The sequence below is a fragment of the Chenopodium album genome, chromosome 22 (genome assembly GCF_948465745.1).
Source record: "Chenopodium album chromosome 22, dcCheAlbu1.1, whole genome shotgun sequence".
NCBI classification, from domain to species: Eukaryota; Viridiplantae; Streptophyta; class Magnoliopsida; order Caryophyllales; family Amaranthaceae; genus Chenopodium; species Chenopodium album.
Window position 1 is genome coordinate 29057499 of NC_137855.1, and position 17710 is coordinate 29075208.

The 17710-nt window shown below is 33.1% G+C and overlaps 3 protein-coding genes across 3 annotated transcripts; 1 reads left to right on the plus strand and 2 right to left on the minus strand.

Annotated features, from left to right (window-relative positions):
* Positions 1-263: 263 nt before the first annotated feature.
* Positions 264-5500, plus strand: LOC145604795 (kinesin-like protein KIN-14Q). The gene is made up of 16 exons (XM_081660750.1): positions 264-571; positions 730-762; positions 885-986; positions 1074-1279; positions 1373-1583; positions 1662-1738; positions 1815-1914; positions 2016-2114; positions 2223-2399; positions 2509-2794; positions 3389-3550; positions 3640-3855; positions 3939-3976; positions 4102-4265; positions 4342-4467; positions 4602-5500. Exons 1-16 carry the CDS (start codon positions 490-492, stop codon positions 5382-5384), a joined length of 2862 nt encoding a protein of 953 aa, XP_081516876.1. The 5' UTR covers positions 264-489; the 3' UTR covers positions 5385-5500.
* A 428-nt stretch (positions 5501-5928) lies between these two features.
* On the minus strand, positions 5929-7928 carry LOC145603444 (putative glutathione S-transferase). Its single transcript, XM_081659353.1, has 2 exons — positions 7498-7928; positions 5929-6459 (listed from the first exon to the last, which is right to left on the minus strand). Exons 1-2 carry the CDS (start codon positions 7810-7812, stop codon positions 6115-6117), a joined length of 660 nt encoding a protein of 219 aa, XP_081515479.1. The 5' UTR covers positions 7813-7928; the 3' UTR covers positions 5929-6114.
* Positions 7929-15769: 7841 nt separating this feature from the next.
* LOC145606152 (putative glutathione S-transferase) lies at positions 15770-17171 on the minus strand. Its single transcript, XM_081662206.1, has 2 exons — positions 16836-17171; positions 15770-16117 (listed from the first exon to the last, which is right to left on the minus strand). Exons 1-2 carry the CDS (start codon positions 17154-17156, stop codon positions 15770-15772), a joined length of 669 nt encoding a protein of 222 aa, XP_081518332.1. The 5' UTR covers positions 17157-17171.
* Positions 17172-17710: the final 539 nt, after the last annotated feature.

Consider the following 17710-nt stretch of genomic DNA (forward strand, 5'->3'; position numbering starts at 1 on the left):
GTTCAGTTCAGTTCAGTCAATGAGAACAGACCCTTAATTTATCTCTAGTGAAATTTTTTGTTAGGTCCCAAGTGATAAAAGTAAAAAGTTCACTTCTTGTGAAAAGTAAAAAAGTTTAATCCCTAACTGTTACCCTACCTTTTTTTTTAGGGAACTGTTACCTTACCTTGACAAAAAAGGTACTCAAATCAACAAATGCTGCCATTTTTACCCATAAATAAAAAAATAAAAAATCAAAACCATCGGTTTGGTGTTAATAAGCATTGCAATGCTGCATTCACTAAATTTGAAATTTAAACATCAACAACGGTCATATTTTACTAAAACAACGAAATGCAATATTCGGCTTTAACGTAATAATCATTAACAAAATTCACCCCTGAAATTTTCCCTCTCAATCAAATCAAATTAAATTTAAAGCATTTCTTCTTTATTCATCTTTTTCAGTTCAAAATTAATCTAGCGCAAACTTCCATAGTTTCAACAACAATGGAGGACCACAATCAATGGCATGATCCACTTCTTCTTACTGATGTTTCTCGTCAACAACAAACCCTAATTTTTTCTCAGGGTAAGCAAATTCCTTATTATATTTTTTCCAATTAAACCCTAATTGTGAAGAATTTTCTCAATCTGGGTTTTCTGAAGTTTTTAGTTTGTCATAAACCCTAATTTTGTTGAATTCTTCGTCTGGGTTTGTTTCAATTGACATTTCTTCGATTAATACAGATTCTCAATCAAAAGAGATGGAAAATTCGGAAGGTAATCACAGTATATTTTCAGATTATTATTAAGTAACTGTTACAGTATGTCATGAACCCCATATGTTTGATGATTTGCCTGACTGAGATTTCAACATGATTGAAATGATGATTGTGAATTAGGTGTGAAATTTGATGTTCTAGGATCTACTGGGCTGCATCAAAGTTTGGAAATTATTAGTCCACAGCGATTTACTGATCTGATTAAGGGTGATACAAACAATGGTACTGAAGGAATTTCCATTGTCTGTTTACAATGTACATTTGTGATGACATTAGCCTCGGAATTTTGATTTTTAGTGAAAAATGCAGGTAGGTCGATGTTGGGGTTTTCGTTAACGGCGCCTGATTTGGTTGTCTGTGCTGGTTCACCTGATATTCTGAAGCAGAGTTCTGCTGAGGAGAGGGCAGCTAACATTGTGCTGTCACTAGAGGAAGGCATTAATGGAGTTGAAGCAGAAGCTTCTCGGGGTAGCCATGAATCTTCGAAATTTTCATCATTTTGGCCCCCGGCTGAAGTAATTATCTCACACTCATGGATTACTCTAGTAATTAGATATGTCGCGACACTTGGGTGTTAGTTTGTGATTTGACAAAATGGTTTTGCACAGGATATATATGGGTCTGAGTCAACTGGAGGTATCAAGAAGTTGCAAGGAGAATATGAGAATCAGAAGAAGCAGTTACTTGAAGCAAGGAAAGCTATAGAAGAGCTGAAGAAAGAGAATGAGGTCAAGAGCAATGAGTGCCAAAAAGCCTTAAAATCACTGCATGATCTCCAAAATGAGCTCATGCGCAAGTCAATGCACGTTGGCTCATTAGGTAATTGAGTGTTCTATATGCTGTCTATTTTGCGAATGCACTTGGTTTGCACATTGATGAACTTTCATTATAATGCAGCATTTGCGGTCGAAGGACAAGTCAAAGAAAAGAGCAAATGGTTGTCCTCCTTGAGTGTCTTAAAGAGACATTTAAAGGTACGGATATCGATTTTATTGAACAAGTTTCATATATGGTCTGTTGAATCTTAGAGTATATTTTACTGAGTTTCAGATTCTGAAATTGGATCAAATCAAACTATCAGAAGAAGCAAAGAAATACAAGGATTGCCTTGGAGATATGGATGACTTGAAATCTGTTATGCAAGCCACACGTAACAATACTAGTGCTCTATCTATTGACATTTTGTGCTGATGGTTTTGTTACAATAACTACTGATGGTTTTGTACTTTATTTTTGGCTCTTTGTTGATAGTAACTCAGCAGGTTTCATATCATGATGAGCTGAAGACGAAAATCAGTGAAGGGGAAAAACAAAGAAAAGAACTTTATAACAGAGTTCTAGAGTTAAAAGGTCTGACATTGTGCCGAAATCTAGTAGTGACTTGACAAAACTAAGAAAACTTTGTTTCTTAACATTAAGTTGTTGAGAACTTAATCCTAGCCTGTGCTCTGCTTGCAGGTAATATACGTGTTTTCTGTCGCTGTAGGCCTATGAACCCCGAGGAAATATCCATGGGAGACAAGGCAGCCATTGATTTTGAATCTGCTAGAGATGGAGAACTCACCATTAAGTCAAATGGTCATCCACGTAAGACATTCAAGTTTGATGCTGTTTTTGGTCCGCAAGCAGGCCAAGGTAGTTTGATCTTAAATAATCACCTTTTCTCTACATCAATCATTCAACTGTGATTGTTACTCAATGAATCTAATCATCTACTATTTACCATCTATTATTCCTTTACCAGCTGATGTATTCGAGGATACTGCACCATTTGCAACCTCAGTTTTAGATGGATACAATGTCTGTATCTTTGCTTATGGGCAGACTGGGACAGGAAAAACATTTACAATGGAGGGCACGGAGGATGCTCGTGGTGTCAATTATAGGACTCTTGCTGAACTGTTTGAAATTATGAGTGAGAGACAGAAGCTATTTCAGTATGAAATATGTGTGAGTGTCTTGGAGGTATACAATGAGCAAATAAGAGATTTGTTAGCCTCTGGAACTCAGCCTACTGTAGCTTCAAAGAGGTAGGCTGTTTAATATTCAGAAACTTTCAATAGATATAAGGTCAGATATTGTTGATCATGTGGATTCATGGTCCATCAAAATATCACTATATAACTCGTAAATCACACATGAGTTAATTACTATGTTTATAGAGTGTGCAGTGCCTTCAACTCAAGCAATTTACCCATAACCTTCTAAAGGTTACTCCAGACTTCAAGCAATTTGTAGGGAGCTAGTTCATCAACAAGATTCAATATTTCCCTCTGATTTGATTGATTATAGTGATTTGTGGTTATAAAATATACGAAGTATATAAACACGTTGTATGCTGCCTCCACTTTCTACCATTCTGTAGTTAGTAGACTTCACCAATAGTGTTATCACTACCAGATTAGCTACTCTAGTTAATTTATGAATGGCTTGTACTTCCCTCCTTTTAATTTACATTGAGTTTGCTCAGCTAAAATTTTGACTTTTATTGCTTCATCTGAATCACCATAAGGCATTATTATTGATAGAAGTTTTTATGAGTGTTACTTACTGATTATCAAGTTTGTGATAAAGGTCTGATATCATACTAAGAATGGATGTGTAATTGTGTATTGATTTTCTAGGCTTGAGATAAGGCAGGCCAGTGAAGGTGTCCTTCATGTTCCTGGATTGATTGAAGCACATGTGAGCAACATTAGAGAGGCTTGGGATGTTTTACAAACTGGAAGTAATGCCAGGGCAGTTGGCTCTACTAATGCAAATGAGCACAGTAGCCGGTCTCATTGGTTCGCTTTCGAGTTCATGCTATTTTACCCTCTTTCTTTCTTGCCTTTGACATCATCAATGTTCATTATGCTTTTAACATTTGTTGCAGCATACATTGTGTAATGGTAAAGGGCCAAAATTTGCTGACTGGAGAATGCACTAGAAGCAAGTTGTGGTTGGTTGATCTAGCAGGCAGTGAACGGATAGCCAAAACTGAAGCTCAGGGTGAACGACTGAAGGAAGCACAAAATATTAATAAATCTCTTTCAGCTCTTGGAGATGTCATATCTGCTTTGGCAAATAAGAGTCAACATGTACCATTCAGGTGCATTGTCAATAATTTATGTGAATGTTGTCCTTGCAGATTGTATTTTTACGTCATGTTTTAATAGTCATATTTCTCCGCAGGAACTCCAAGCTTACCCACCTACTGCAAGATTCTCTAGGTAATGTGAGATTTTTTTTATTGTTTTTGTTTTTGAGCATAAATGTATTTAGCTATGGAGAAAACTTGAATCCCTCAACTTGAAATGGAGTTTGTTAAACGTTTTCCTTCAAATTTTATTTGTAGGTGGGGACTCCAAGGCGCTTATGTTTTTACAAATCAGTCCCAACGAAAATGACTTAAGTGAGACTATATGCTCACTTAACTTTGCTAGCAGGGTGAAGGGAGTTGAGTTAGGTCCAGCAAAGAAGCAATTGGACAATATTGAATTTCTCAGATACAAGCAATTGGTAATAATGGTTCCACACTTTAGCTTTCTTTTTAATTATTAATATCATCTTTTAATTCAACAAGTTTTACTTGTAGGCTGAGAAGACCAAGCAAGAGGCAAAATTGAAGGATTTGCAGATTAAGAAGATGGAGGAAACAATCCAAAATTTGGAGTCGAAGATCAAAGACAAGGACCAGAAGAACAAGAATCTGCAAGAAAAGGTATTCTTCTTGTATAGGAGAAAGTATATTCCATTGAACTGTAGCAGTCAATGTATCTTATTGTCCTAATTGATCATTTTTGTGTTTTTGAGAATTTTAAACCGTTACTAAGAGTTAGAGTTCATATATTTCAGCTGAAGGAACTTGAGGGACAGCTTTTGGTAGAGAGAAAGTTGGCACGACAACATGTAGACACAAAAATTGCTGAGCAGCAACAACAACAAATGCGGCAGCAGTTTGAAGACCAAAATAGTGCACCGAATAGACCTCCTCTAGTAGCTAAACCACTGGGAACTCTGAAGAATGTCAATGAAAACACAAGTGATTCACCTAGTCTTCCTCGTTTATTTTCTGATCATAACAACCACAAAACACCATCATCTTTTCTTCTGGCGGAGAACTTTCTCCCGGAGAAAGAAAATAATCCTGAGACAGGTGAGCTACTCATACAGCCGAAAAAAACAGGCAGAGCTTCTCTTTGCCCGACTGCACAGCGAATTCCTGTATCATCAAACCCGAGAAGAAACTCTTTAATTCCGTTACCCAGCACACCAATGACACTCTACCATCCTTCAACGTTGCCATTTCCACCACCTCTAGAAAACGAGAAAGAAGAGAGAAATGAGGTAGATAAGTGTTCGTTAGAGCCTGCTATATGCAGCCCCGTAGCTTGTAAGAGTGGCGTCAAAAAGTTGAATAGTGTACTGAGGCGAAGTCTTCAGAAAAAGGGGAAATCTCCCATGCAGCAACAGCTTAAGAAAGGAGGCGTTAATGTAGGACTTGAGAAGGTTAGAGTCTCAATTGGAAGTCGGGGAAGATTGGGACAGAGGGTGTTGTTGGGCAATGGTAGAAGAATGGCCACAAGGGAAGCTAAGAAGCAGAGTCAAAGGGAGAAGGAAAGGGGATGGAACTTTTGAATGGTTAAAATCTTTGTTTATACAATTTTTTGTTGATGATGCTTTTCATCTTAATTGATTATGTACACTTGTAACAGATTTCTTTGTGTATATAACATGATCCTGATTTGAGTTTATTTCATTCTATAAGCTTTTCATCTCTTCTATATTTGCTAAAAAAAATTCAGAAGTTGCTAATTTTTTCATGGGAGTTTTGATCATGATTCTCAGGTAGCTTGTTGCTTCCAAGAAACTGTAAATTGTGTTTGATTTAAAGTTACCTATCAAAATTTGTGTTGTTCAATGAATTTAAAGCGTTGATGTGTGTTATGTAAGGACAAAGTAGATAAAAGGTGCGATGTTCTTATATGTGTTTTGGGTTTTTTGCGAGTTTATTTTCCATTTTACTGGCGTTAGTGCACATATGGTTAGTTGCTAACATTGTGTGCAACCTCTCAGTTTGACTAGCTGTTTTGTTCAAGCTTCTGCAAAAAAAAAAAAAAAAAAAAAAATACAATAATAATAAAATAAAATAAAAATTAAAGTAAAAAAACAAAAAAAAAAATCAAAGTTAAAAAACCCTCAATAAAGATTTATGGTGTCTTGGATTTTATTCAACCCACAAAAAAAAAATACATGAAATTAAATAGACATAACCCACAAATCCACAATAACACAACACAAAGACCACACGTCCAAATCCAAGCACCCAAACGTTTCATTATTAGCCATATAACGCACACTTGATTTTCTACTCAATGCCATACGCCTTCTTTAGCATCAAAACAAACTCATACACCTTCTTCTCCTCCGGGAGTGATTTCGCAACAGAGTCCCTTTCCATGCACCTCTTAGCCCATTCGATGATCTTTGGGCATGACTCTCCGATGCTGAAATTACCCAACGTCTCGTACGTGTAAAACCAACTATAGAACGGAATGAGGGTAACATCAACGAAACCAAAAGTATCCCCTCCAAAATAAGGCTTATCACCAAGTTGTTGCTCCAACAATTTGATGTGCTCAATGAACTCTTTCTTGGCTGCCTCTTGATCCGCACCCTTTGTGGTCCAAACTCTCTTTCCAGTCTCGTACATCTGTAGAAGTACGTACCACGTACGTATAAGTGCTACGTAGTCATTAAATCTGAGCAACAATAATCACGATGGACATGTAAAGAGACGACACGTTTAAATATATTGGCTTCATTCTTTTACATTCTTCGTGTGTCATTTTTTATATTATACCAATATTATTTTGGAAAAATTAGAAAAAATAATCCCAACTTTCATCAATTTTGGTACAATAATCCCAACTTTGGATTATTCTGGAATAATCCCAACTTGATGAAAGTTGAGATTATTTTTTCTAATTTTTGCTATTATTTTTTTTTTTGTCTTTTTCAATTAATAAGTAACGGAGATAGTAATAACTATTCAAGGTAAAATATCTCTGGTATACCACAAAAAAACTACTTACTTTGATCAAAAGAAAAAAAAAAAGAGTCAAGTTCCAGGTACCTATCTAGGACCAGTGGACCACCAAATTAAATGTGGCTTTAATAAGACAATTAGCCTTAGTAACACGTTGTTCCTACTTCAAGTATTGAGCTACACACTTCACTAAAATATCCTCATATCATATGAAATAGACTTGTAAACTATCACCGGTCTTACACTCACACTACAACACAATGACACATTTTTATTCTATCAAAAAATCATCACGAGTATGCGTTTCATCCTTAATGAATTTAATAATTGAACTTTTAAGTCATACAAACTCTTACATAAACCTAGCTCGCATTTATTTATTTAAACAACTAATATTAAGATGACTATTTTCTATGTCTCACAAATAATACTCTCTCTATTATTGTAACCAATAAGGAATGGAGGTAATATATGATAAAACTGATCAATTGCATGCTAAATATGTTATTCAAAACAACAAAGTAATACGAAGTATTTTTTTTAAAACGGTGAACTACGGGATGACCCCCACCTTATTACAGGTGAGGAATCAAACCCCATCACTTGGGGGAGATAGAGGGACTAACCATTCCTCCGTCTACTCATTCCTCTAAGCAAGAAAGTAATTTGAGGCATGAAATTAAGCAAAAATGAAAAAGGTACCTTTTTGTCAACAAAATCAGCCCAAAAACGAGAGACAGCCCTCTGATAAGGATCAGACGGCAACAAAGGGGTCTCATGGTTCCAAACCTCATCAATGTACTCAACAATAATAAGGGATTCACTCACCGGTTTGTTATTATGAACAAGAACCGGGATTTTCTTATGAACCGGGTTCATTTTAAGTAGCAATTCACTCTTGTTTCTTAAATCTTCATCTCTATATTCATATTTCACTCCTTTCTCAGCTAATGCTACCCTTACTCTCATCCCAAATGGGCTTGGCCAAAAATCCAATAACATCAATTCATTTGCCATTTTTTTTTTTTTTTTTTTTTTTGAAGAGAATTAAATAATTTAGAGATTTTTTTTGTAAGAATTTTATGTTGTTGTAATAGTTATGGACTTATGGGAATGCAAGGGTGTATATATAGCCATATAGCAGGGGTTATGGAATGGCTAAGAAATAAATTGTTGGTAATTGATAGTTCTCGTGGTTTAGGATTTTCTGTTGGTGTGTGGTCATGGGTGACGACATAGTAGGTTGTTTGTAAGAATGTAATATCCATGTGACAATTCTCATTTCAGTCAATTTTTCCTTTTCTAATCAACTAAATTAACTTTCGATTGTTTGATGTCGTTGTAATTTAATATTTTTTGTATTCTCTTTGTGTTTAAATAATTGAAACGTTTTGACTATTAGCATTATTTATCTAATTTACTTTGATTATTAATGTCCGTGATTTACATTTAAGATTTAATATAGTCTTGTTACCTTGTGTTTACTTGTTAGAAACGTCTTAATGAATAATTTATTAATATTTAATTGTTATAATTTTACGTATTTTTAATAAAGAGGTAAATTCATGTTTCTCATATTGATAAACAAAATAAATATTTCAAGGGGGGTATTTGTGTCATCTGGAGTGTATAAGTGGGGTTAATGTATGATCTTATTTTGGCCTTTTAAAATACCATGGGTTCTTCTTCTTCCTTCATTCTCTCACCTCCATTAATGAAAATCAATGATAGAGTATAAAACATATTCCTGAGCCTCGACCATTAGGTTAAGCTTTTGGTTGAGTTGGTCCACTAACATGGTATCAAGAGTCATCGTGACACAAAGGTCACGGGTTCGAATCTCATCCACCCCGCACTTTCAAGTGGAATATTAAGCGCAAGGTATGAGGAAGGCCCATGCTGCATCCACACTTCTAGCTTAACGGGCTCTCGTGTGAGGGGGCGTGACAGAGTATAAAACATATTCATGGGCCTCAACCATCAGCTTAAGCTTTTGGTTGAGTTGGTCCACTAACAATCAAAACCTTCGATGGAGAAATCGGAACACATGAATAACCTCAATGGAGGAGGAAGACAAATCATATCATAATTTCTCCAATTTTTTTAGAGTTTCTTGTTTGATTCGGCGGCGAAGCCGTCGGATTGTCGAAGGAGAACGAAGAAGATAGGGGCAACGAAGGTGATGGTGGATTGCGAGCAAAATGATGACGGAAAAAATGGCAAATTCATACCAGTTTGATGGAGCTAGTACATGCTAAGCCGTGAACAAGGATGAAATTGAGAATTTTGAGATGCGAAAAAGTACAAAAAAAAAAAATTATAAAATATTTCAAAAGTTGCTTTTATTTATTAGTTTGCCATCTCGATATACAATAGTGTTTCTCAATATGAGAAACTGGGGCTCGCCCTAATAAAAGATATTTTTAGTTCAAGTTTTACATTGGCATACGCTGAAACGTTTTATCTATTTAAACACGGAAGAAATATTTCATAACATATGATACACACTAGAGCTGTCAAAATTTGACCCGACCCTAAAAACCGACCTGAAATGGCAATGATTTGTATCCGACCCGTACCCGAAGAATAGGTGAAAACAGTGACATAAAACCTAAACCGAATAGATCCGACATTAACTGATAACTGAATAGACCCGGTTCAGCTTGATTATAACCGAAAACCAATTTGACTCAACTTGATTATGATCCGAACCCGATTAGTATCCGACTTGTTTAGAACCTAAAATCGATTATAACCTATCATAACTTGATATCGACTCGAATGGATATTGACCGAAAACTGATTTAACTCGACCTGTTAATGATCTGAACGACTGAACCCGAAATAACACTCATCAACTTAATTATCTTAATAATAAACACCTAACATAACTTACTACTTACCTGAATTATAGTAATCTGTTTAGTGACCTATGTTCATATTTTATCCAGGTCGTTAAACTAACTTATATTGACCCGCATTGATACTATTTTGACATAAAACTGACATAGATTTAAATTTTGACTCGTATTCAGATTAAAACCTAACCCGACCAACCCGATTTGAAACTTACCCGAAAAATATCATTTTTAGATTTTGACTCGTATGGACCTAACAATTTAGCACGACTCAAGTTTGAAATTAGACCTGGCCCAACCCGACCCGACTTGACCTCACCTTTATCGGGCGAGCCTAAGAATGACCTGGCTTGATTGTGCTTTATTAATTTATCAAAACTGGTCTTTACCCAACATTATTAATAAAATTTGACCCGAGTCCAAGAATGACCCGAACTGAAGTTTATCCCACCGAAATTTACCAGTTTCAAACTTGTTATTAGTAATCCGACTTGACACTAACCGAACCCAACACATTACCCGACCCAAAATTGACTCGAATCAAACCTAAAGTAACTGAAAAGATATAAAGCCTGTCATAAATAATCCAAATTGAACTTGACCTAACCCGATCTAAACCCGATTTGTAAATCAGAAACAACCGACGTGATCCGACATGAACTTGACTTGAAACCTGACATAACCCGACCTGAAACCGACTTGAATACCCAATTTGACACCTCTAATATACACCCTCCGTTTCGTAATAATTGCAATAATTTGGCTTTTGCAATATTCATATGATTACTTTGACTATACTTTTTACTAATATATTAAAATTGTATATAGTCACATATAATATAGTTGGATTAATCTTTATGTATATTTTCAATAAAATATTTATTATATTTCTTAATAATATATACTACCTCTGTTACAGGTTATATGCAACGATTTGACATAAAGCAGAGAGGGAAAATGTCTAATCGTTGCACATAACCTGTAACGGAGGTAGTAATTACAAGTATTAATAGTAAAAGTTGTGCATTGATATGTGTGTCAATCATAGTGTTGCAATTATTATGAATGGAGGGAATGTATATAGAAGTATAACTATACCCCCATTCCACCAAAAAAATAAAAAATAGTACTCCCTCCGTCCCTAAATTACATTCCTCTTTCTAGCATTTAAGAGAAAGAGGAATGTAATTTAGGGACGGAGGGAGTAACAAAGAGCTCGCCTATAGCATACCACAAGCCCCTTAAAAGTTTGGAAGCATTTAAATTAATTATTTTTGCATCAATCTCGATCTACTTAAGTTATTCTATTCACCTTATTCTTATCACTCCCTTTGTTTCATAATCACATTGTTAGGTATTGCACAAAGTTTTACGGGATTGATGCTATATTTAGTTCACCATATTTTTACTTAATTCAGATCAATCAGAAAAACTAAGTTCAGATTTGATCAAAATAAGAAAAAATAAGTTCTAATCATACTTTTGTCGTTTTATGTGCGGTCTTTTTTTTATCGTAAAACATCTTTAATTTCATAGAGGAAAAAAATAGGAAAATTACATATTAGTTGAATACAAATTATTACGAATCTGACCCACTTGTCATATTTTTTCCTTATAGATCAGGTTAAAGTTTGGTCAAATTAATCAATCAAACCACATATGATAAATTTAAGTTTTCATCATATCAAATCAAATAAGCAAAAATAAAGCAAACTAAATATAACCTTATAGCCTTATAGGGGAGGGATCTAAGAGGAAATTTATAATATAAAGTATACTTTATTGGGATATATTTCATTTTCAATAATCTTAGTATGGGAGAGAAATAATTAAAAAAAAAAATAGTGTAAGAAGGGTTGGTTAGGAAATACAATAGTAAAACATTTGTGTAAGTACATAGGGTTAGTGAGAAAAAGAAATAATATAATAATAGTACGTGCAATATTATCAAATAAGGAAGTGTTATAATTAATACAAAATGAATCAAAAAGAAAAGTTTTACAATCATATTTTTTTACTGTACTATTCTTTTCAATATTAAGCCAAATAAGATCATATATATCACCAAATTTCAAATTAGATCACATTAGAGCGTATTTTCTTAAATCTATTCTATTATTTTCATATTTCTTTAACTTTATATTTGTTCATATTTGATATAATTTATGAAAATTAGATATTTGAAAATCACACTTTGAGATTAATCTAACAATATTACATATAAGGTACCAATAAGTAGCAAAAGACATAATAAGTAGGTTATTTATTGCAAAGGGCATAATAAGTAATCCAAGAGAATTTTCTATTTTATTTGTTTGTTTAATTATATGAACCATGGTTGCTTACAAATTAAAATTTTATAATTTTGAATCATTATTGGATAGTGAAAATAAATAGTTACCTCTAACTCCAAATCAAATTAATTGTTGATTGTTTCCTGATTGAGCTGTTTAGTATTAGTCAGTTAGAAAGAGATAAAGTATAATCGCCCAGCCTATTAGCACTGAGGGGACATTTGTCCCCCACTTTACAAAAAAATAATTAAAATTTTGTATATAAGAAGAGAAGAAAGAACTTGAATCACCTAGAGCTGTCAATTCGGGTATTCAAGTCGGGTTCAGGTCGGGTCAAATTAGGTCTCGGGTCAAATTATGATCAGGTTATGTCGTGTCAATTTAGCCTCAGATTAGGTTCAAGTTTGGGTCTGGTCAGTTTTGGTTCAGGTTATTTTGGGTCCTTCACCCTTTAGGGTGTAGGTCGGGTTCGATTCGAGTCAAATTTAGATCAGGTTCAATTTTAGGTTCGTATTGTATGATGAGTCGGATTTGGGCGGGTTAATAGATGGTACTTTTGGGTCTGGGTTAGTGTATGTTAGGTCTGATAATTGGTCGGATAATCTTAAAGTTGGATCATTCTTGGTTTTAGTTCAAGTTCAATTCGAATAAATATCGATAGATGTGGTCATGTTGAATGTAAATAGTTACACTCTGCATAATTTGATCAAACATTATCAAGATTTTATTAAACCTATATACGAATTAATAGAGAACAAAAGATATACATATAAGTTGAACAAATTGTATCAATATGTTGTTAAGGATTCAGGCTAGGGTTTACATAATTGTACCAATATATTAGCTGAACAAATGGTATATAAAATTTTATTAAACCTTCCATGAGACATGACTTAGGTTAATAACTGGTTGTGTTAGGTTATAACCGTTTTCAGGTTCTAATTAGGTCAGGTACTAGTTCGGGTTCGGATTGTTGTCGAGTTGGATTAAATCGGTTGATGGTTACTATCAGGTTGGGTGCGGGTTCGGGTTTAGGTCATAAAATATTGGATCAAATCCGTTGTGGTTAACATCAGGTTGAGTTCAGGTCGGGTTACAAGTCAGGTTCAGATCATTGTTGGTTCAAGTCGGGTTCTCGGGTCGGGTCAATTATTGACAGCTATAAAATCACCATTGATGATCTCAGATTAAGCTTATACTCCTTCCGTTTTTAAATACTTGCTCCATTTCTATTTTAGACACTATTTATTTGTCCTACTTTGACTAATGTTTGTGATTTATATATAAGAAAAAATATAGTCTTATGTGTACTTATTGGAATCGTCTCCATGAATAGATTATTAATTTTTGATTGTTAGAATTTATACTTATTGGTAATTAAAGATAAAATTGATCAAATATTAGCATTGGCATACGTGCCAAAGAGAAATGGAGCAAGTATTTAAGGAGTAATAAATTCATAATGTTAAATATAGGTCTGGACCGGACCTGCAAACTAAGAGAGAAGGGTCCACTTTACAAATTCAAAGTAATATGTCAATGGGAGGATTAGCCCCTTAGCCTTATATAGTGTTTGATTCTCTCAACTTTTATCAACGTGGGACGCTAACATGCATTATGTGGTAGGATATACTTCAACACATAAACTAAAAAGATCAGACATAAAGAACAATAGATTATATTTTAACCTTCATCTCCTTGCGTATGAGAGCGTAGGACCTAAAAGATGAAATAAGAAAATACATAGTAGAAGAAAATAGATTGACAAGTTGGAATCATTTCAATCAAATGGGTGAAAGAAAGTTGAAATTGAAATTAAGGATTACTTATAGTAATGAAAGGATATGATATAGCCCATCCGTATGTTGGGGTGCAAGAGTGTGCATTGGAAACACAAGGCATGTGATAATCACCAAGCTGTAATGGCTTGCAAACTTCCAAATAATTGTTGTACTTGCTGCAACTCCGTGCATCAGGTGCACTGTATCGCTGTGCCCCATCGCCATAATTGGTGGCATCGTGTTTTGAAATCCTCGATGGGTAAGGATTTTCTTAAAGGTTGGGGTTTGATTGCGATTGGGCTTTTGGTGATTTTTTGAGTTGGACAAATTAGGCCATAGAAGGTTGGATGAGATATACGCATATTCTTAGGTGCACACTCATGCACCTAGAAATAGGTGTATCAATAGCACAATATGAACATTAACTTTTCAGAAAGTGAACATAGGTATAAAAAATATGAACATTACCTTTTCAGAAAGTGAACATAGGTATAAAAATGTGTGATAGTCGATTTCTTATGTGGTGACTTTGTGATTAACTTCGATTGATCAGGTTATACTACCTCCGTTAACATTTAGTTGCAACTTTGGGGTATTATTTGAGAGACATAAAATATTTCAAAGTTGCAACTAAATGTTAACGGAGGCAATATATGATTTTCTTAATTCTAACGAATTGAATTTTTTCTGATTTTCTGCATTTTTTTTTATCAATGAACATAATCATGCAAAATATGAACATATGTATAGGTTCCCTTAAATATGAACATTAGCTTTTTAGAAAGTGAACATAGGCATAAAAAATATGAACTTATGCATTTCAGAAAGTGAACATAACATTTTAAAATATGAACGTAAGCATTGGTTTTCTTAAAGTGAATATAAGCATTCAAAAGGTGAACATATACGCAAAAAAATATGAACACAAACATTTAAGAAAGACAACATATGCATAAACAGATTTAATTAATATTTCATGAACAACACTGCAAATTTACATTATGAACATTTGAAATTATATATGAACATATAAAATATTATTATGAATATAATGCATTAATTATGAACATAAAAATTTAAAGAAATAAAAAATAATATGATTATGAAATTTATGCATTATAAGCATTAAATGTTCATTTTTTTTACGTGTTCATTTATTATTATTAAATGTTCATTTTTTTTTCATGTTCATATTTTTTTTACTAAATGTTCATATTTGTTTTATAAATGTTCATTTTGTAGAGCGTAGTGTTGATTTTTTTTTTTTTTTTTTTTTTTTTTTTTTTTTTTTTTTTTTATGTTGTTGTTGCACCTATCTAAGGTGCACAAGACTAATTGTGAGATATATTTGACATTGTGTTTTTGGGTTGGACTTTGGATGATTTGGACCTTAATTAGCAACATTATCGCTTGTTTACAAGATCATTTTGGATATTCCCTTCGTGTTTTAATAAGTGTTACACTTCCTTTTTTCGGGAAAAAAAAACCATTTTAATATAATATCTTTCTTCTCTCATTGTTTCACCCAAACTCAACCCAATTTTTTTTTTAATTATTTTTTTAATTATTATTTCTTTCGTCTCACATTATTTACATTTCAATAAAATATCAACTTCACTATTTTTTATTTTTTTTACAATTTTTTTAAATGCTTCAACTACTTCACTTACCTCTTATTTTAATTAAGTCAATTAAATTGCCTAAAATTATATGTCACTCAAAGTATAACACTTATTCAAACACGGAGGAGTAAGCAAAAATGGTAGTTTTCTTATAAAGCAATAAATTACTTAAATATGATATGACATTTTGTAGATGCCTACTTTCTTTTTTTTCTTTTTTTTTTTTTAATAATTTAAACAAAGGAAAGGATTTAAAACAAAGTAAATACAACAAAACAGATATATATCATCAGTGCATTTGAATGGTAAAATTAAAAGATTAAACAAAATACTAATACAAAATGAAAATGAGAATAAATATATAATACAAACAACCACACAATAATATTAGGATTCAAGTCTAATTTGTATGCCCATCCTCAATCTATTCCAAGGAGTCTCTTCCTTATTTCATTAACATATTCATAGATTTTGAGCTCATTTGGTACATACTTTTTCACACTTTCCCTCTCCATGCATCTCTTAGCCCATGCATTAAGCTTTGGACATTCAGCTGATATGTTCATTTTAGTGAACATCCCATAAGTGCAAATATAATTATAATTTGGAATTAGTGCAACGTCCAAATATCCGAAATTGTTTCCACCAAAATAAGGCTTGTCTGCAAGCTCTACTTCGAACAACTTTAGGAAATTTATGAAATCCTTCTTTTCATCATGCTCAATTTCTTCTTTTTGAGTCCATATTTTGGTAACAAAGGTGATAAACTGGATAGCACAAATTTATGAGAGACTAGCATTTTTAGAAATAATAAAAAGGTGATTGAAGACTCATAATGAAATAAGTAGCTAAGACAGAGAATTGGACACGAAATTTGATCTAATTTAGAAACCATCCCTTATTGTGTAACTCTATTTATGGTTCAACCCACTAATATTATGTATCACATACAACAAAATTTTTAATAAAAATATTCCCTCTAATTTGTTACCACTCGTTATAATAAAAAACTTTGGCTAAGTATTTTAACTGCCTCTGTATATAATTAAAAACTATTATGGAGTATTACTTCGTATGTTACAAGATACCACATAACTATGTTTTTAAGTATATAAAAACCGTTAAAGTTTCATACTTCATTTCTATTAGAATCTCTTAAAGTATCTTATAGAACAAATTAAACAAAAGTAAACAAAGGTGGTAGTCTGTATCTAAAACTCTATGTTACCCCTTATTAATTTTTCATGTACTAGATAATTAATTTGAAACATTTAACCAAATGAATTATAAAAGTTAGTTAAATTTAAGTAGAAAAAATGTTAAGAAATCTTCAAGGAATTATTATTTTAATAATACTTACCTAGTGATTATGTACTTATTTAATCATACGTAAGGTGGCAATCAATAATTATAAACAACAATTTGTACATTTATTCAAAAAAAAAAAAAAAAATATTTTGTACATGATAAAGAGATTAGAAATACCGTATTATCGAAATAATCGGCCCAAAACCGAGCTCGAGCTCTCTCATATGGATCAGCAGGCAACAAGTTTTGAGATTTCTCATTCCAAACTTCATCAATGTACTCCAAGATTACGAGTGACTCGCAAACCGGTTTTCCATCATGTATTAAAACCGGAACTCGCTTATGAACCGGGTTCATGTCTAATAGAAGTGAGCTTTTGGCATGCAAATTTTCATATTGGGATTTATAATTTGTTATGCCTTTTTCTTGTAGTGCAATATTGACCCTCAAGGCGAATGGGCTAGCCCACTGATCCAGCAGCACCAGCTCGTCCGGCATGGTTATTAGTATTTGTGGGTGGTCAAAGTATTAATGAAACCATATAATATATTCCCGTCTTCCTTTGTTCTTGAAAGTTCGACTTAATTTTCAAGCAGAAGTGTAATTTTGGAGGGTTGGTCTCGATCTGATTAAATGCTTTTTGTTACTGGATTTGCATTTTGAAGATGGATCTAATTTTTAAGTGGAAAAGACAAAGTTTGAATATATGTTTCATGAGATGGATTGTACATTAAATGCATAATTAATTAAGAATTTGATTTGTGATCTCACTGCTTTCGTTTGATGTGTGTTGACGAAGTTTTTTTTTTTTTTTTTGGTTATTTTTGTGTGGGAATATTCTAATTATATCCTTTGCATAGGATGGTTTACAAGAATACAATGCTTGTATTAGCTAATTAAATACTTCCTCCGATCCGTCCCTAAATAATTTATGTGCTTACTGACCTTTTATTGTTATCAACTTTGATCATATATTTTTTTTTATCATATTTTTTTGACCTTTTATTCGCAATATATATATATATATATATATATATATATATATATATATA